Below are 19852 nucleotides of genomic sequence, written 5' to 3' on the forward strand. Positions count from 1 at the left end.
ATATTTAAGACTCCTGCTGTATTTAAGCTGTTTTCTTGGTGGCTGCCTACCATGTTTTTCAAAGTCAGATTTAGCTTAAAGGCAGCTCCCTAACACTTGATGCTGCTATTCCGACCCTGACACATGCAGTACAGACCAGATAGCTGCCCTGGAGAGCTCCTGTCTCTTAAAAGTTAGCCAAACTCAAGGGTGCTCTCCTTAAAGACTAAGATCAGGTTAATTGCACAGCGTGAAAATGAAGAGGCAACAGTTAATTGACTGCCTTAAGGTTGAGGTTTGAGTGTACTCTGTGGTCCCTGGAGGGGACCTCCAGCATTGGAGTGCTTGTCACCACAGAGCAGATCTGTCAGGACTTGTTCCATTCTCTTCTTTGGGGTGGGATGTCTCCGCTTCCCAGGTGAAAGTGATGCGCAGCCTGGATCACCCCAATGTGCTGAAGTTCATCGGTGTACTGTACAAGGACAAGAAGCTGAATCTCCTCACTGAGTACATTGAGGGGGGCACCCTGAAGGACTTCCTCCGCAATGCGGTGAGTATGGAAGCCTGGTAGACCTCTACTCAATGAGGCTGACAGTGCGTTGTTGGTTGTACCAGCCTTATGGTGCTTGTTGTTAGTCTTCTCCTTTGGAGCTGTGTGGAAAAGCTGCTTCTTAGCTGTGGGTGGCCTGAGGCAGGAAGCGCCTTCTTCCTGGGGCTGTATCATCTTTCTCTGACTGCTGTAAGAGTCCCTGTTGCAGAGGAATTGCTGTCACCAGCTGGCTGGTAAGATGGTCCCTGACCATTGAGGACTTGTCTTTCAGGACCCGTTTCCCTGGCAGCAGAAGGTCAGCTTTGCCAAAGGAATTGCCTCTGGCATGGTGAGTCGGACTGTCCCTTCGTGACAAAGCAAAACTCCAGGGTCAGGGTTAGCTGCTTGAGCAGGGTGGTGTATGAGGGGTCGTGGATGCTGCCTGACTACTAGCATGTGGTTGTTGTGGTCTGTGAATGTGAAGGGATGTAGTCACCCTAATACCGTTTTCTCCCTCTGTTCTAGGCTTACTTGCACTCCATGTGCATCATTCACAGAGACCTGAATTCACACAATTGCCTAATCAAGTTGGTGAGCTACACCTCTATTCCCCATAGCATGCTGCTCCCCTCCTTGTCATCTTCCTCCCTTGCTTTTCTCCACATGACGTTCCCTCTTTTTGCCAGGGTGGAACTGATTTCAAAGAGGCTTTTAGTGCCCTAAACAAAGGAGCTTCATCTTCACATAGGATTTTCCAGACTGATCTAGCTTTCACCGTTTCTTCATTCTGTTCTCTTACCCCCTTTCTGGTGGTAGCATCTCCTATTAACAGTCACGTTACGAGAGTTAGTACAGGTCTGTTCCTTATCTCAACTATAAAATGTTCTCTACAGCTGTTTCTGTTCTTTTAACCACTTGATGACTTTTTTTATCGGCACTCAGGGTTCAGACAAGTGTGCGGGTGTGTGCACATGTGTGTGCTCTCTCTTTTTGAAACGCTAGGTCACAAGATTTTTGTGTAACTTCATTCCCTCAAGCCTTGCCCTTGTTCACTTGGCTGGAATATGAGATTAGTATGTGGCTTCAAATGATCCAGGATGAAAGTCTAAGTTAATTCCTGGCCAGGTAGAATAGGAAGGCCTGAAAGGAAAGGTCCAGGTTTGCCCTGGCAAGTGTAGCCAAATTGATGGGATTAGTGTTAGCGACCAGATGGGAAACAAGACAATGAAGACAGGAAGTGATGAGTTGGGATGGTGAACTGGGTGTCTTACACCTGTCTAGACAGCTTGCTACGCTCATCTGGCTGCAGGAAACTGTGATAGTTGCCCTTGATAGTTGCCCTTACAGTGTAGTTGATAGTGAACAGGAGTTGTAGCCTCTTTGCTCCTGAAAGGAGCTGAGAGGAATCAGTGGTTTGTACTAAATTTCTTGTGTAGGATAAGACAGTGGTGGTGGCTGACTTCGGTCTGTCTCGGCTGATTGTGGAGGAAAGAAAAAAGCCCACTTTGGAGAAGCCATCTGCCAAGAAACGAACCCTACGCAAGAGTGACAGGAAGAAGCGCTACACGGTGGTTGGCAACCCATACTGGATGGCCCCAGAGATGCTAAATGGTAAGATACTGATACGAGGGTGCAGGTGAGGAGATAGCCTGTGACAAGGTATAGGGATGATAGGATTACTGAAAGCTTCTGGGCCCTAGTAACAATCAAACCTATTAGAGCCTATGGTTATAGACCTGCTAATATGCAAGCTTATTTATACACACAGGCACCCTAGCTGCACTTCTCTTGCAGTACCTGACCTGATAAGCCTTTGTACCAGCTGAGGTAATGTTTCTGGCTTGACAGCAGGATTCTTTAGGAGGGCAACAGACCTAAACTTGCTATGTTCCAGATAACAGGAAAGACAAAAGAGGCCTGAGATAAGACTGAACCTGAGATCAGTTTCTGTTATAGCCTCACGCTTTGGAACTGCCCCTTGAGACAGGGAATCATTAAACTCCAGGGTGAGCCTTACGTGTGCTGTTGCATAGATCCAGGGAGAAGCCATCTGCTGCCAGGTCTGCTGAAGCCTGAGGATTGGGGTAGGAGTTGTCCAAGTGCAGGGAAATCTGGTTTTTGGCATGCAGCCCTTAGTTGCATTAAGGATGAACTATGTCCCTTAGGGGAAAAACTGCCCCTGCAGGAGTTGAGGTAAGGGCGAAATACAACGGATACAAGTTCCTCCTAATGAGCAGGTCTGTCTGACCAGGTTGGGTAGTTTGGCTGGCTATGATATCAGTATTGTCCAACACAGTCCACCAGGAAAGGAAGGACTGGGCTCCTCTCCCCCAACTCAACTCTTCTCCATGTTGTTTTCTTGTGTGCTATTCTGTTTTCCTTCTCTCAAGGCCTACAGGCCCTACCAGAGTCTGAGGCTGCTTCTCAGAGCCTATCTCAGACCTGGCATTTGTCAAGAGAACAGCAAAAGCGTAGTCTGACATCACCTCTGAAAGCAAGGCTGTTTACCAGATACTGGCTTGGGAGGGGAGTGTCTGTAAGCAGAGAATGGCCGCTGGAGCCAGTCTGCTTTCCCAGATTCAAAGTGCTGCTAGTGTGTAATTTATTATCTCTGCAGTCACTGCAGCAGGGACTGGGCACTCGCTGGCTGCTGGGGAAGCTGAACACCGACTCGGTGCTCTGTGGAGACGCACTAGAACAGCAATCAATGGGAATGGGCAGAATCCTTCCATAGTTATCCTTAGCATTTGCTCAGACCTCTGATACACAAGGCTTCCCTGTGTTGTCCCCAGTAGAAGAAAGAAGCGGGGTTAAAATATGTGATGGCGGTGTATAGGAAGATGCAGTTGGTGTACGTATCTTGGGGCAACTGACCCTGCTCAGATTTAAGCCTTGCTTTGTCTCCTGTTTTAGAGCCCTCCAGGGAATAGGCTTAGTTAAGCTTTGGACTGGCAGCTCCTGGAAGAGCTGGATGGGGAACTGTCTCTCACAGAGCTGAATGTCTTATGTTTCCTGCAGGACAGAGCTACGATGAGACAGTGGACATCTTTTCATTTGGGATTGTTCTCTGTGAGGTAAGACCAGGATGTTACATGGCATCTTTAATGGACTTCTTCCCCATTGCCATCTCCTTGCACACATTGTATCAGTCAGTTCTCTGTGTCCGAGTGTGCAGTCTGTGACCTAACAGCACAGTGAGTTGGGCTGGGAGTACAAGCTTACCCTGCCTCTGTTCCCTCAAGGAAGATAACTGTCTTGTAACTCTTTGGTCCCAGAGAGAGTTTCTTCGTGGACTGAAAGAAATACAGAGGTTCTTCCCGGACTGTAAAAAAGCTGTAAAAAAGTCCATCAAGTTCTCATTGAGCCCTGGTATCCATTTGAAAGTAGACATATTCCCTAAAACTGTGATACTTTTTTCTTTTTCTACTGCCTCATTAAAAGAACAATCAGCTGTATAGTCTCAGCAAATTCAGGGCCTCCACTGGGGATGGCATTTCACTTCAAAGAAGGGGAAACTGAAACCTCTTTGCAGGTCGATTAATGAAGCTTGCACACTGAAGTCTGTTGGCTTAGTTTATCTCTGAGCCAATGCATAGTCTTACTGTTATATCAGGCTCTTCTGTCTGCAGAGCAAAGAGCACCACTCAAAAGCTGCAAGGTATTTTCAGTTTAAAAGGTGTGTAAGACAGTGGAAGTACAGATGAAAGGCGGGGTGTTACGTGTACAGATAACACAGCAGTTACAGGAACACTAGGGGAGACCAGCACAGTTTCGTTTTCAGTGCTTGGATGAAGGGCACAAAGAAAATATCTGTGCATAAATCTTTGTGGCCTCATCTGGAGCTCTGTTTACACTGGGCCCTCCTCTCAGAGAATGTTGTGGTTGTGAGTGATAGATTTAGGAACTTGAAAAATCTGTATGCGGGATTAAAACAGTTGTTTCATCTCGAAAAAAGACAAATAAAGGGGTAGTAGCATATGAACATTTTCCTTGTCACCAAAATAAAGATGCTAAAAAAATAAGTTACACATTCAAACAGATAAGGAAATAACCCTGCCAAAATACATAATGGGCGTTGCACTGTCTGGTTACAGGATGTGGTTGTCCTGCTGAGTTATTGGCATAGAAAAGCCTGGGTGGTTATAAATAACACCCTTTTTGTGATACCCGATGAGGCTTTAAACCTAATACTCTTCCCCATGTGAGTTTGTATTGACGTTGACGTTGTTTGAGACCAGATCACCCCGCAGCTCTCCGCTGTGGGTTCCTTCCCTCTTATTACACTTTGAGTCCCCTAGTGCTGGAGGTGGTGAGTGCACCTCAGCGGGGTAGGTGGTGAGCACTGGGACTTCTGAGTGCTAGGGCAGGGCTTCTCTCTGTTCCACCCAGCTCTTTCCTCCACCGGCTCTCGCCTGCAACCTCCTGGGCGTTGGTTATGGTTGTTCTCTCCGCCCCTACCCTCTGGCTGTGGGTGGGGTTGAATCTACCAGTAATAGGGCGACTCAGAATTTGTGGTGCTGTTGACTTCACAGCATTGTTTAGGACAGGCTCTGTAGACAGAGGAGCTTTGCTGGTGGTGCGGTAAGATTGTGTGAGAGGGGAGAGATGGGATGGTGATGCAGGTTGTGTTGATTACCTGCGATCAGGAGGGGCTGCATCACCCCCAGTAGCGAGACACTGTCAAGCTCTCTGGAAGGTGCACATCATCCTGCATCTTCTAGCAGAGAGACCCTGGGGAGAAAGAGAAGGCGTCTGGGCCTTCCTTCACAACAGCGGCCATGTTGCCAGGTCTTGAAAAAGTGTCATGTGAAGTTTGTCTGTATGCAGTGCCTTGCTCATTCCCTTGTGCAACTAGCCCCATTGGCAAGGAGGAACAGTGTTTCTGCTTTTTCCCTTTCACCCTAATACTTTGAAGGAGCCCCTGCCTGATGCTGAAGTTCCCTGTTTGTTAACACTCTGGAACTGTTTGTGTACTTAAGCGCTCCTCTCATTTTTCCCTAGATCATAGGCCAGGTTTATGCTGACCCGGACTGTCTGCCACGCACGCTGGATTTTGGCCTTAACGTCAAGCTGTTCTGGGAGAAGTTTGTTCCTGCTGACTGTCCTCCAGCCTTTTTCCCTTTGGCTGCTATTTGCTGTAGACTGGAACCAGAGAGCAGGTAGGTTTGGGGTGTGGAGGACTCCTCTTTGTAAGCCTGGAGGATGTGTCTGTATCTGCTTAGTGGAAGGATTGCTCTGCACAGAGGGTGGAAGAGGGCTGTATTCCAACCTTCTGTGGGAATGCTCAAAGGCTTCCACGCGAGGAGACTCTAAAGACTCATCAGCTTGGGAGAGAGACCGCTGTGTACGGTGGAGGTCTCTGAAACAATTTCTGAGACAGAGAGGGTAAAGGAGTAGCGATTATTCAGGGTTTCTCATGTACAAAAAGTAGGGGCAGACCTTGGCAGCAGCTTTTAAAGGTGAATACTTCATTTGATTTCAGTTGTGGAACTTGTAGCTTCAGAACAGTGTTGATGCCAAGTGGGTTCAAAAAGAGCCGGACCTCCCTGGTCATCGGCTGTAAAAAGGGGTAGCCCAGACAGATGGGGTCTTTGCAATCTCGGAAGCTGAATGGGCAGGGATCGTGTCCCTGCTCACACCTCTGTGCCTGGGACAGTGGCCTGGATGGATAACTGGCTTAGCCTTTCCAGATGCTGTTCTGCTTCCTCTTTCCCACTCACATTTCCTCACTACTGCTTCTAGGCCCCCTTTTTCCAAGCTGGAAGATTCCTTTGAAGCTCTCTCTCTCTACCTGGGAGAACTTGCCATCCCCCTTCCATCTGAGCTGGAGGAGCTGGACCACAACGTGAGCGTGCAGTATGGACTGAACCGTGACAAGCTACCTGAAAACACAACCTAGTCAGCTCATCCTGCTGCCTGCACCACTTCCATTGGAGTTGAGATGAGTGACAGGGAGCGAGATGCACTTCAGCCACTTCCAGGGCATTAATGGGGCACTACGCTGTGCGTTTGCTGCATTGCCTCTCTCTCCCCACCCAACACCCCTCCTCTTGGACATCCTGATTCACTGTGGATTTCTGGCATGTTTCAGAAGCAAAAAGGGCTGTTTCCTGCCAACTGCACCTAGGAAAGCTGCTCAACACTATTTTTCTGGCTTGAGAAATGTTTCTCTGGCCTTTTCAGGCTTCTTTACTGTGGTGCCTTAGAACTTGGCTGCAAGCTGTGAAGCCACCCTGGCCTGTCTGCCAGGGAGGGAATTGCAATAGGAGACTCTCCTGGGCAAGGACCAGCACTTCTGGAACTGCTTCTCCCATTAACTACCCTGCTCAGAAAGCTGGGGAAATTGGACATCCAGCAAAAGGCCCCACCAGGACAGCGTGTGCGTGTATGTTTGTGCATGTGTTTTCCAGAACAACCCACTGAGATTTTGGCCTCCAATGTGCATCAGGAGAGGGAGTGAAAAGCCCCAGGAACTGGGCAGCTCCCCTGAAACACCTTGTCTGTGGGGAAGTGTGTATGAATTTTTGTTTTGGTTTGGTTTTGTGGGTTTCCTCCTCCTCCGTCTCTGAATACCTCCAAAAGCCTGCCTAGAAACACTAAGACTGAGCTCTGCTTGGCCCTCCAGATGGTGAACAAGGCGGGCAGCAAATGAGCCACTTGAGCATCTTCAGACCCTGAGCCTGCACAGTGAGTTTGCCTGCCCAAGAACCTTAACCTAGGTGAAAGTATTTGAACCTGAATGTGTAGAACTGCACTAGGCACTGGCTGTGGACATCCCTGGAGTGCTGAAGCTGCTTGAGCTCTTGGCCTGTGGACGTGGGGGGGCAGAATGTGCTCTTCAGAAACCCGAAGGTCTGAAGTGGCTCAGACTTTGTGCATGGACAATGGCAAAGGGCGACATGCCCAAGGTTACTTAAAGGATGGACTTTGTCATGAACAGAAAAGTGCTGGAGAATGTCCCAGCCTCCCAGGAGTGGCAGCTGGAGAACTAATAATTCAGTTGCCATTACCTCATCCTTTCCTGCAGGCTGTGCAAGTTGCTCCCTTTGAAGGTCCTTCTTGCAGCTGCTGCTGCAGCACCTGAGGTGATTCTCCAAGCAGGAACTTTCCTCAGGGTCATTCCCTGCTTTTGGGGAGAAAAGAGGGCTTGGAGTCATTGGGAGGTGGGTGGAGGTGTTTTCTTCCAGCGCTTCTCTTCTTCCCTCGGTGGGAGAAGGAAGAAAGCTACTGCTGTAGTAGCTCATGTGGTCAGCAGAACTGAACAACAAGCTGGCTCAAGTCCAGCTCTTAAGTTTCACAAACATCTTGGTTTAACTGGATTTTTAGTGTGCTCCTTTCTCCCCCCCTCCCTTCAGTACTGAGTGGTAGGGAATGGGTGTTAGTCTTTGCTGTTACTTTGATTTCTTCCCCCTACCCATAAGTTTAAAGTATTATGTAAAATAACACGGGACCAGCCATCACCTGACAGAAGGTGTGCGGGGGGGAATGTTTTTAGTCTGTGTAGTGGTGTTTTAGAAACACTGGGGACTCCCTGTGCTGTGAGTCAGCGGAGGAGCCTCTAAACTGGGTCCAGTGGATTCAGGATCGTTAATAGGATTTGCCCTTTCTTTCCCCCTCCCAGCCTGGTTTGTGAGGGGACCCCTGAAGGGGAGAGTCCTGGGTGATGTGTGGGTGGGGTTTATGAACTGTGATTTGCACAGCTCCATGTTCTAACTAAATTAAAAAGCAGTAAATGTATGCTATGAAAACAAGACTTTGTTGTCTCTGTGTTACATAAAGCAGGAAGCTGAAACTTTCTCGGGTTTCTATTGTTGTCACAAAATGGCAACATCAAAACTGCACAGATCAAGTTACCATCTAGAACTCCCTTTCCTGAGCCAAAGAGCTCTGCCACATTTACAGAACTACAGAGACGCAGTGCAAGTGCTCTATAGAACTATTTACCTGGAGTGATGGAAATAGAAGTAGTTGTCAAGTTTTGTTGGTTGGTGGTTGTTGGGTTTTTTTAAGGGTGGGCAGGAGTCAGCAGAACACGGAGCCTCTCCATTTTCCTTTTCTGATCCAGGGATAAAAATACAGCCTGTTCTTGGAAACCTCTTATTCTGAAATATGTAGTTCAAGGGGCATTTGTTAAGGCAACAACTGAACGAAAATGTTAGCTATGTCAGTGCCTCCTGTAACCTGCTGTGCTCTGTCTCTATCATGCTTTCCAATGCAAGGCCCTGAGGGACAGAGCTGCTGCTGAGTGGCACCAAAGCAGAACTGACCTGTGTCAGTGCAGGAAGGGGCTGTAACTGAGAGCATCTTCCCACGGGCCACCCTGCTTAGTCAGCACAGCTCACACACCCACAGCTGCTTTTCAGGAACAGTTTCCCAGTCCAAGACTAGCTGCTGGCAGCAAGGAGACAAGCTCCATGCCCCTTGTCAGTGCTGGTGAGTGGAGGCACTGCTTGTAGGGATTTACCTTTGGGCCTGGCAAACTGAAGTGGCATCTTCCCTTCTCCTCAATTCAAGTCTGCAACAAGCAAAAGGATGCTGCTCTGGCAGGAGGAATGTACAGATGAGCCACAGTCCACACAAGTCTACAGAGCATTTTTCTTTTAAGCTTTAATACAAGGTAGCACAATCTGCACCTTCTCATAATGAGGTATTTAAAACATTTTACAAAGAAATGGTATTCAAAGGCATTTAAAAATAAAATGTTTCCCTTTTCTGAATCAAACGTTAACACTAAAACCCCTGCTGCCAAGTGCTGCTCCCTGTTAGGCCCACAGCTATAAAGCAGATGGCTAGAAAACTTACTTGAATGGCTTGAATCCCCTGAGGTGGGGATGGATGTTCCCCTGAACTGGCCTTGCCTTGGTGCCATTTGGGAGACACTGCAGCAACCATCCCTTCCAAACCCCCTGAAATGCTAATAAAAGTTGTTACAAAACCACTCTAATAGGGCCAGGCTCTGTAAGCACGTAGTCTTGCTGCACAAGCTAAGTGTGTGTGAAGGAGGCTGGGCCAGGAGCCATATCGTAACTTCGGGATCTTGCAAGAGCAGCTGCCCTGTCCTGCCCTTAGAGCAAGGGCTGCTGCATCATGGTCAGGGTGAACTCCACAGCTGGCTTGGCCGCTCTGTCCAGAGCTGGCTCTGTAGAAAGCCAAGGGAACTCGGAAGAGGATGTTATCTATCCTCAGTGCTCAACCTGCTGTAGGTAACTGAAGGGCAGTTTGTTTTCTTCACAACTATCTACTGCTGGCCTTTGGTCTCCTGATCTGGGTAAGTGAGCAGGAGGCACAGACTACCTGGACACCTACAACTGTGGCTGTGCATGTAGTGCCACAGGGGAATGGAGATGTGGCCTCAGCCTTGGAAGACCTGGATTTGTCAAGAGCTTGAGAAGAGCTTTTCCAAATTGACACTGGGGCTAAACATACTGCTCCTGGCCAAAGCCATCCCTCAAATAAACTCTTCCTTGGGAAAAAAACTGATCCAGTAGTAGGATTCTGAACAGTGTCTCCAGCTCTCTGCCACTAAAGCGAAAAGGCAGGAACTATAATCAGAGTGTAATTATCTAGCTAAGTCTGATGCGAAGCTCCCCTCAGTCCCTGCAGTACTGCTCCCTCCTGGGGTTCCAGGCTGAAACTTAAGTAACAGTGCACACCGTTAAATAGGAAAGGAACAGAAAAAGAGGAAGCCAAGACCACACTGGGCTATGGGATCTGTGGCCAGTTGTGAGCCTGGCCCATCATCCCCCCCAGCTCCTTGGCACGCCATGGAGATAGGTGGGAGGAAGCAGCAGGGTCCACCACACCAGTCCCCAGCTGGTCATGCACTGAATGGTGCCCCTCAAACAGATCATGATGAATAGCCCATTGTTCTGTCCCTCTGCATCACCTTCATCTGGCTTTCATCAAAAAGAAAACAAAATAGAAATGAACACACACAACCCCCGCACTCACAGTGGGAAGCTGGAGGCTTTGCTCAGCCTGTATTGTTCCTGCCCAAGCTGCTCAGGCTCCAGGAGTACCCGCCTGCCCCATGAGCGGGCCGCTACCATCGTGCGTGTCCTCCACAGGCGTCTGGTTGGTGTGCACCACGATCGTGTTCTCATCTACAAGCTCGCAGGCAGGATTGGTGAACGCTGAGAGTGGCAGTGTGATGCGCTGCATCTCACGCTCATAAACTTTCTGTTCATGCTTTTCCTTCAGGTCTTTCCCCCTAGATTAAAAAAAAACCAAAACATATATGTGCATGGGGTGAGTGCCACTGCTTGGAGGCAGAGTCTCAGTAAAGGTGATACAGTAGAAAAGAAGGGACTCTGCTCTTTAAGAAACAGATGTTTCAGCTACATACAAAGGGCCAGAAACATTCCCTACTGTAAGCAGAGGACCCCATCTGAGCATCTTTAAAAAACAAGCAGCCAGGTGAAGTCTGTCCCTCCCTCATAAACTGGCTTATTCACTGACATTGCTACTGCTAAATGATGACTGTAAAGCCAGGCTTCTCCTTCAAACCATGGAGCTGACAAATGTTTCCTTATACCTTATTGTCCCACAGCACTGCCTGGTGCAGGCCCAGGGGAGCAGTGAGAGAGTGCAGAGCCTACTGCTGTGTAAAAGAGCTTCCGTAACCTGCTTCATCTGAAAGAAACGAATACCAGAGGTGGTGACAGATTCTGCCTTTTGTTGCAGCAAAAAAACCTGTGTAGCAAATTAAGCCGTTCCTGAAAGTATTAAAGCTTACTTAGAGCTGGCCCTGCCTTCTGCCGCTGCAGCTAACAGCTTAATACCACAACCAGATCCTCAAACCTACCTCGGGCTTCAGCCTGTTGCTAAGGGAGGCGACACCTCTGTAATTTGTACTGAGGAAGAACTGCCTTGCTTTAAAAATGGATGGCATTAATAGCATGTTGTCTCCAGAAAAGCTATGTATACCAAAAGCTACTAAACCCATTAAAGGTTTCTCACCACACCTACCCAAACCTGGCAGCTTGCACATGCAATTTTCAGAGCAAGGCAAGGAGAGAGAGACAGTAAACCTGCACTGCAGCCGTGCTGTGAGCTCTCTGGGATTGAAGAAGCAAAGCTGCATTTGGACAAAGCTCACCATTGGTCTATTGCTTCTTCCCACCAAAGACAGGAGCGAGGTGGAACAGGCACCACTCACTCCTCCTGGGGCTTGTGATCCCAACCAGGCAGAGCTGCTGGGGTTTCCTGTCAGCACATAAGCATTTTGGCTGCTTTTCAAAGCTGCCTACAAGCGTGCAGCAGTGGCTGCCGTTCCTGCCAGCACACGAGACAGCATTCTCTGAAGTGACACCTCAAATCAGATTCCTCGACAAGCAGCGCTCTGTGTTTTGCCCCTTACATAACACTCCTCCCTCTGTTTTTTTTCTGTCGGCATTTATTATAAACACTTACATAAGGACATGTCCCAGCTTGGGAAAGGGCTCCTTCTGCTTGGGTGTGTCAGACTGCTGTCAAACAGCCAAACTACACAACAAACCCTCCCAGAGGAGCGAGCCTGGGCCTTCACTTGCTGCAGCGACATTCACTGCTATTTGTTAATCCTGCCATGTCTCTTACAACTAAGCTGCTTGTTATTATCACTAACCTCAAACACTAAGCTACAGAAACATTTCTGTCCAACACAGTGAAGTGGCTGAACAAATCATAACTTAAGTGTGAATCAAAACTGACCTTAAAGTATACAGGAGCTTTTGTAAAATGAACTTTATTTGACCAAAAAAAAGTGCTATATTCAGCTTCATAGGATACAATGCACGAGTGGCAAAGAATTTGCCAATTGTTTTTCTTCTAAAGCTAGCTAGACTAGAGAAACCAGGGGAACAGCTGGCCTGCTAGAGGGATTGTTCTTTTTCTGATCACAAAAGAAACTTCCTGTGAGGGCACCTGGGATCTGCTCTCCCCAGCTCTTACGTAAAATTCAGCTCCCCTAGATGCATCTGAGAAAGCCACATCAAGGCATGCGTGCACACACACACACACACAAACAAAAAATAAAGAGGGCAGTTTGAAACTTTAAATGGGACAGAATACCACATCATTGATGGGTGAAATGGAGAAGAATGGAATTAACTCTTAAATAGTTCTCTCCTCAGTGCGACAAGTGAAACCCTTGCACAATGTGCCATCTCAAAACATATGCTTCTATCTGCCTTTTCATTGGGATCTGGTTGGGTCTGCAGGTGCTCAGACATTCCTGCTCTATATACGTTGCTTCACACCTACACCAGCTTTTGGACAAAGAAGAATAGCCACTGACCTCTTATAGATGTATCCCAGGACAATGCCGGCTCCGATGGCAATGATTATCACCATCATGATCAGCCCCAGCACATACCCTGTGAAGAGAGAAAGGAAAGAGGCAAAATTAGAGGCAGTAGATCCAGCTATAGCATTGCTTTCAGAGCCTCAAAACAAATCCATCCTCCCAGAATTACAGGAATGGATCCATCACATGATCCTGGGTTTGTACCTAGTGTCCCCAAGTCCTTCTTTTCTTTGGAGTTCATCTGCACTCTCTGACTGATCCCAATGACAGGCTGCACGGCAGCTGCCTCGCTCCGGGAGGGCAAGGTATCAGCCGGTTCAAACACCTGGTTGACCTCCTGAGAAGTGCCAACTTCTGCTGTAGGGACTGGGGCTGTGGCAGCTGTAGCATCTGTTGAGAGGAAAGAGAGACATACAAAATACCAAGCATTGATGAGTACTTCAAAACAACACGTGCCTTGTGGGTGGGACAGATCTAGACAGGTATCACTGAACCACCTTCGAAGTACACTGACAAACACTTGTTGCCTCTCAAGCTGTTGCCAGAAATCCTACCAAGGCGGACAAGAAATGTACTCCTCCCCCCACCTTCCTTTGACATGAACCTATTTAACTAAGAGTGCAAGGCACCACCACAGATGAGACAGAAGTCAGACAACAGCACAAAACCCAGGTTCAGGGCACAAGTCCAGGGGATGCACGATAACTTCATTTAGTGTATAGATCGATATACAGGCTGCAGCTTCAATCATGCTGAACAGACGTGAACAAGATTATGAGAATCTCCATCCTAAGTCTCCCAGGAGCCTATTTATCTCTCTTCTGCCTCAATCTTCCTGACACAGGAAGGTGTGACAGAAGGAGACTCCAGCCGGTGTGAAAGCAAGCTGGGGACATTCTTCTTACCCAGCCCCTCTTTGCAACCGTGTAGCAAACTCCTTTAGCATGATGGACAAGCTCAGTCAGAGCAACACTTCAGGCAGCACAGCCACTGACTAGTGTACAGCAAGTTCCTCCTCAGAGCCCAAACAAAGGTACATAAGGGTGGACGCTCATAGCACAGACTCCTTCCCAGCCCTGCGGATTTTTTATAAACAGCACTGAAAGATTTTCAAGGTACCTCCTTCTTTCATGACACAGTTAAAATGGAAGCTGTAGCACAGTAAAAGCTATGACAGTGGAAAGTAGGTATCTATTACCTGTCCTAAACAAAAAAACCCTACCCTTTGGAAATGCTATGCACAGTATGCATCCACACCCGAAAACCCTCTCCACCTGGATCTCACCCCACAACTGGCAATAACTCCATGTGGATTTTCTATCTATCTGCAGCCATTTTGAGTCCTCAGTGGAATGTGAAATGGAAGTACAGAAGGGGAGTTAGAGACAGGAAATTGGGGTCTCCTGCTCTGCACAGTGACTTTACGTACGGCTAGCCAGAGAAGCTGAACTAAGGGGAGCTGCAGGACATGACTACAATAACAAGGTGCCCACTCTGAGACACAAAAACAGCCAAACCTCTTAAACATGCAAATGGTGTATTGGCTGAAAGGTCAGGTAACTCTCCTGATCCCAAAGCTGCAGGACTGTTTTGAGTAAGGCTCTTGGGAGCAGAACATTTGTTTTGCTTCATCTTAGAGAAAAGCAGGCAAAAAACGAGCAAAGTAAAGAAAAGGGGAGGGTGTATGTGTGGGGGAAAGTGTTTACATGCAAGGATAGCAATCCTGAGGGACAGTGGAGTGCGTAAATCTTGACGGGCTCAGAAATAAGTAAACAGTTCAAAAAAACCAAGGGGTTACTTTGGCCTCAGTCAATACTGACATCTCCTTTCCCTGAAACAGGCTTCAGCTACAGTTCTTCTCTTGGCAAACTGTTTCCCACCCTGACTATCCAGGACGAATCTATTGTTTGGGGTTTTCCGTTTCTTACTGTTCTCCCTTCAACTCCAATTTTCTCCAAGTTCCTTCCCCCTACCTGTACCCAAATTCACCCTGGCACTCATTTAGCAGCAGGACACTTGTTTAGACAGCAGTAACATGCCCCACACTAATGGTCTACCAACACCTCTGCAGTTCCTAGATGCCGGGACCTCAGCCTTTTGCAACACAGCTAAAGACCCATATAGTGACTAGTGAAATGGGGGGGGCGCAAGGCTTTGCACAGGCCTTTTCCGGCACTAATGGAAAAGCTCTAGGGGCGGAACAAGGCACAGCTGGGAGGCAGATGTGCACACACAGGCGAGGGCTGGAGGGGAGCCCCGGGTACACTCCGTTCCTGCGGGAGGGCGGTGGGTGCTACCACAGTTCGGGGTTGTTTGTGCGCAGGGGGGACCCCACCCTGGTGACAAACCCCGCCCCCAGCGGCAGGAGGCAGGCCGGGGAGCGCAATGCCCCGGGGAGGGCAGGAGGGGCCGCTCCTACCTGAGCACTGGGCGATGTCGCAGGGTCTCCGCTCGGGGACCCCGGCAGCGCCTCGGATGTAGCACCAGGGCGCAGCGTCGCCGTCCGGGTTTCTGCAGCTGTTGTGGTCCTCGGCGACTGCTGGAGGGCAGCGGGCCGTCAGCGCGGGGATCGCCGCGGCCCCGGCGCCCCCAGCACCCCGCTGCCCCGATATCCCCCACCGCCGGCTCCCCCAGCCCCCCGCTCCCGCCCCGACCCTCGGACCCACCTGCCGGGAGCGCGGCGCCGGGGCCGCTCCGCACCGCCAGCCAGTTGAGGCACGGGGCGCCGCCGGAGGCCACTCGCCGGCTTCCGCGGTAGGACGCGCCGTTGCCGCGGAGGCACTCTGCGGAGAGACGAGGCCAAGCCGTGCGGGCGGGCCGGGCAGCCCCGCCGCCCCGGGCCGCTCCCCAGCACGCCCCCCGCCCTCCCCAAGGGGTCTCCCCCCGAGACCGGCCTTTGTCCCCCACAACAAAGCCGGGCCGGCACTCACCCTCGGCGCCCCGGGCGGCCGCCAGCAGCAGCGAGCCCAGCAGCACGGCGCCCAGCGCCGCCGCCCGCCGCGGGCCCCCATGCAGCATCCTCGGCGCGGAGGGCGAGGAGCCGCCGCCAGCCCGGCCGCGCAGCTCGGCTCCGCTCGGCGCCGCGGCGAGACCTGCCCCGGCTCTCCCCTCCCCGGTAAACAACCGCCGGGCTGCGCTCCGCGCTCCCCCCCACTCCCCCCCCGCCCTGCAGCCGCCGCCGGGTCCTAACGCTGCCGCCGCCCGCCCCCGGGCGGCTCCCGGCCCCGTCGGGGAGCCCCGGGAGGAGAAGGGGCGGCCGCCGCGGGGCAGGGCGCGGGGCAGCCGGGAACCTGCCGCTGCTCTGCTGCGTCCGCAGAGGGTCCCCCGCCCCGGCGCCCCGGGACCGGGCGCAGCGATGGGTGCTCGGTACCGCGGAGGCCGTTTGGCTCGGGAGGAACACGGGGAAACGTTCCCGAGGGGCAGCTCCGCGTCCCGGGGCCTGTCCCCTACAGCCGCAGGAAATTCTTGGGCCAGAAGAGGAGACTCCCGAAACGGAACGACGCTTGAACCGCTGACTGTGGCAGGGAAAGTGTTTGTCTTCGGGGACCTAAAATTGCTGTCTCCCCTAGAGAACGACCACGAAGGACTAAATTCTCCTGCCCCGATTCTCCCGTTGGGTTCCCTGAGCTCTAGAGAGAGAGACCATGCGTGGGGGGTACACACTACCACGGAAGCTGTGCACCTCCCCATTAAAGGTTTACATTCTCACCTCTGCTAATCGATTGCTTTCCTTTGACTCCACATACTCTAAGAGCTGTGCCTGCTTATAGAAAAACAAGGTAAAGAGCCTGAAAATGCTTTAGAGTAATTATATTGCAGGCATCCAGCCACCGTGATAAAGCCTCTCTGCAGACATTTCAAATGGGCTACAATAGACACTTCTGTTTCTGAATAGGCAGAGGTATTCAGATACTACAATGCCAGTGACTGTACACAAGCATCTGGATTCATCAGCAATGCTTCTGTTTTACACCAGTGAAAAACAAGCAGCTGAATATTTGGTCCTGTTCGACAGCTGAGCTCTCAAAGGTGGCCTGGGCCAACTGATGGGTTTGTAGCCAAGGCACAGGCCTGCAGCACAAGGTACTATTTCTGGCTTTCCCACAGAGTTCCTTCTGACCTTGGCCAGTCTGCCTGCTTCACCTCTTTGCGCTTTCCCTTCCTTTTTGTTACATGAGGTACAATCAAACCTTCCTTCTCCGAAGAGGACAGGGAACTTCCCTTCTTTTAAAGTGCTTTGAAATCACATGGAAACCACTGAACACATAAAAAGTATTTCTATGCCAGGAAGCTGGATGTTGTATTCAGTGTTTGATGAATCACTTTTTGGGGCAGTACTGGCTGGAGCAGCAGTCCTTCCCTTCTACTCCCAGATGTTTCCATCCTGGCAGTGCTCTCTGTCAGGCTGCTACAGGTACTTGTGTGACAAGCAAGCTCAAGGTGCTGATCCAACCCAACTTTTCCCCTTTTCTTACCAGGTCACACGCACTTTAACCCTTTACAGCCAGGTCACCTGCTGCATCCAGTCCACAATGGAGCCACAAAAAACCCAGATATACCAGCATGGCAGAGGGGTAATGAGGAAAACAGGTCAATTAAGCAACACTACCACTGAAGATGAAACCATAAGCGTTAGCACTTGTGTGTGATTCACACTTTAACAATATGATTTACCGCTACATTAAATTTAGTTTAATAATGTCAGATTAAAAAAACTGCAGCCAGGTTGTAAAAAAACAAAACAAAACAAAACAAAACCCCACCAAAACGGTGTGTGTCAGTCCTGACCGACATCACCAGCTAAGATGTCTGCCTTATGGCGTTATGCTCATTGTCTGCACAGACACTCAGTTACTACACTCTTTATGCTCTCCACTTACTCTCTGTGAAGGCAAGGCTAACTGGAGTAAGCAAGAATTTTTAATAAGGGCTATTGAATCAGGCCTTCTGTTTGTAATAGCTCTTCATAAGAGATTTTATGGGACAAATTCCATTCAGTCAGAAACTGCAGGGCCACACATGCATCCAGAGGCACAGTCTGCCCAAAACAGTTTGCAGAGGGCTGCCAACCTGCACAATTAATTTCTTTTAGCTCATTTCATGAGACTAACTAATGCTTCCATGCCATCTTGCACAGAAAGCACCTCCTCCTGTACATAGTGATCCAAGAACTGCAGGCTGGGCAGTAACGTCTGTGGAAACAAATCTCAGACCTTCCCAGCTCTCTCTCCTGTTATGTAACAAGATAAATTTGCACTTCTCATTACACCCAGCCAAGTTCCAGCAAACAATTTGAGTTTCTAGTCCACAGAAGGACAATGGGGAATCTGGGAGAAATGCAAAAACGTTCGTATTCATGGTAAAGATCAAAGTCTTTTCCACGACTGACTTCTAAGCATAATTTTTTTCTCTTTCATCTCTAGCTTTCTCCAGGATGGGGGAGGATTTATGCCTGGCAGTTTCACAGAGTTAAGTTTAATAGGATGCGAGGTGGCAACTGTCAAAGGCAGACTCAATTGCTCTTTCTGCGGTTTGGGAATGAGTTTGCTCTTCTTGCTACACTTTTAGAGATTAAACCTGACATTACTTCCTAGGACTTGATTTTAAAGTAACTACCCAAACTATAAGTAAGCTAATAGCTCTGCAACTACATCCTCACATAGTTTACATGTAAAAGTATGTAGGTATATACACATACATGTACCACAACACATCCACAAACACTTCACAGGAGAATATATATGCTATTTTTAGGAACGAGGGACATTAAGCATCCTCCCTAAACTCAGTGTGAACCAGTTTCAGCTGTGAGCTGGTACCTTTCTGCCATTTACTTTATACAGGTTCCAGAATGAACATCTGCTTTTTCTCTCTCCTGTCAACTGCTCTTTCTTGTTTGTTTGTTCTACTTTTTCACCTGTGGAAAAAATCAAAGTGTATGGAGAGTTTTCGTAAAGAAGAAAAATAAAAAGAAGCTAACATAGAGCACAGCATGCTGTGCAAAGGGAGGCAACCACAGACACATTGCTCTGGAAGGACTCTGCAAGAAGCCATCAAACCCACCCTCCTTCTCTGGCCACAGCCAAGAATGTTCAGATCTTCCCGGGCAAAAGTTCATCTAACCTTCTGTGAAAGAACTAACATGCTTTATTACTTAATCTTACTAAATAAGATACTGGGGGGAGTAAGCAAAATCAATTTTCTAATCTAAGTATTCTTTCCTAGCCAAATTAACACGGATTGCTTAAAATGGAAAAAGTTGACCATTGCCCTCCTTGTAACAGGGCATATGTCATGTTCCCCTAACTTCCCCTTTCTTCTTTCTAGGCAAACCAAAATATTTCTTCCAATTTTTCCTCAAAACTAGTTTTTCTAAATCATTTTATGCTTCCTTCATAAATTGTGATGCCCAAGAATGAAGATAGTACACTCTGAGGCCTCATCCACCATGGACAGAATATTAGAGCAATCGGTGCTTAAAGCTTAAATAACTGTAAGCATCAAATGTTACTAAACACTATTAAATACTTGCAACTCCAACAAAAGCAGGTTTTTTTAGTCCTTTGTTGCCTCTGTCTGGATCACGAAAATAACTGTGGGTCTCACCTGTAAAAAGCCTTCTGTAAGCAATGATGTAGGAGTCAGAAACAAATACATTTTACTTCTAACCTAGAAACAATCTGAATAGAAGAAGAAAACATCAGGGCTGCAACAAAGGGATCAGATGTTAAGTTTATGAAACTGAGCAGAGTATAACCAAAAATCAAGACAGTCAGTCACTACAGAGGCGTCAGTGTGGACCGATAGAGAGGAATATCTGACTGCACTGTTGCATCCCCCTGCTGACATGTTCAAGGCGAGGCTTCCCCTCCCCCTTCAATCTGACAGCATGAGCTATTGCTAAGTAAATGCCAGCCACAGCCTCCAAGGACTAACAAGGAAGTCTGCAGAAGCAAAACAACCATATGTGATATTTGAACTGGTTCAGACTGGTTCAGAGAGTTTGCTCTACTAACTCAAAGTGCCTTCTCAGATGAGCTTTCTGTGTGGGCTGCAAT

At 48.9% G+C, this 19852-nt stretch overlaps 2 protein-coding genes across 5 annotated transcripts in view; one reads left to right on the forward strand and one right to left on the reverse strand.

The window, feature by feature from the left end:
- LIMK2 (LIM domain kinase 2) overlaps positions 1-8250 on the forward strand; it is a 32872-nt gene extending 24622 nt beyond the window's left edge. For both annotated transcript variants that reach the window (XM_050906824.1, XM_050906825.1), the window contains 7 exons: positions 398-529; positions 801-857; positions 1034-1099; positions 1945-2119; positions 3527-3582; positions 5510-5667; positions 6251-8250. In XM_050906824.1, the coding sequence (XP_050762781.1) occupies positions 398-529; positions 801-857; positions 1034-1099; positions 1945-2119; positions 3527-3582; positions 5510-5667; positions 6251-6407 (801 nt within the window). In that variant the 3' untranslated portion in view covers positions 6408-8250. The remainder of the gene's footprint in view (positions 1-397; positions 530-800; positions 858-1033; positions 1100-1944; positions 2120-3526; positions 3583-5509; positions 5668-6250) is intronic.
- Positions 8251-9091: 841 nt separating this feature from the next.
- On the reverse strand, positions 9092-15868 carry PIK3IP1 (phosphoinositide-3-kinase interacting protein 1). Of its 3 annotated transcripts, none has more exons than XM_050906544.1 (6): positions 15725-15868; positions 15461-15577; positions 15214-15330; positions 12999-13184; positions 12786-12864; positions 9092-10718 (listed from the first exon to the last, which is right to left on the reverse strand). In XM_050906544.1, exons 1-6 carry the CDS (start codon positions 15810-15812, stop codon positions 10511-10513), a joined length of 795 nt encoding a protein of 264 aa, XP_050762501.1. In that variant the 5' UTR covers positions 15813-15868; the 3' UTR covers positions 9092-10510. The 3 variants fall into 3 exon arrangements, with proteins under 3 accessions (XP_050762501.1, XP_050762499.1, XP_050762502.1); XM_050906542.1 differs by having other exon boundaries at positions 15214-15333; XM_050906545.1 differs by lacking the exon at positions 15461-15577 and having other exon boundaries at positions 15214-15333.
- Positions 15869-19852: the final 3984 nt, after the last annotated feature.

The sequence above is a fragment of the Gymnogyps californianus genome, chromosome 16 (genome assembly GCF_018139145.2).
Source record: "Gymnogyps californianus isolate 813 chromosome 16, ASM1813914v2, whole genome shotgun sequence".
Classification (NCBI taxonomy): Eukaryota; Metazoa; Chordata; class Aves; order Accipitriformes; family Cathartidae; genus Gymnogyps; species Gymnogyps californianus.

Excerpts from the sequence above, each read along its gene's own strand:
- PIK3IP1 (XM_050906542.1), bottom strand. The coding sequence starts at position 15,812 with ATGCTGCATGGGGGCCCGCGGCGGGCGGCGGCGCTGGGCGCCGTGCTG. Across the intron at positions 13,185-15,213 it reads CGACATCGCCCAGTGCTCAG|ATGCTACAGCTGCCACAGCC; the intron begins GTAGGAGCGGCC and ends TCCTCTCAACAG. Across the intron at positions 12,865-12,998 it reads GAAGGACTTGGGGACACTAG|GGTATGTGCTGGGGCTGATC; the intron begins GTACAAACCCAG and ends CTCTCTTCACAG.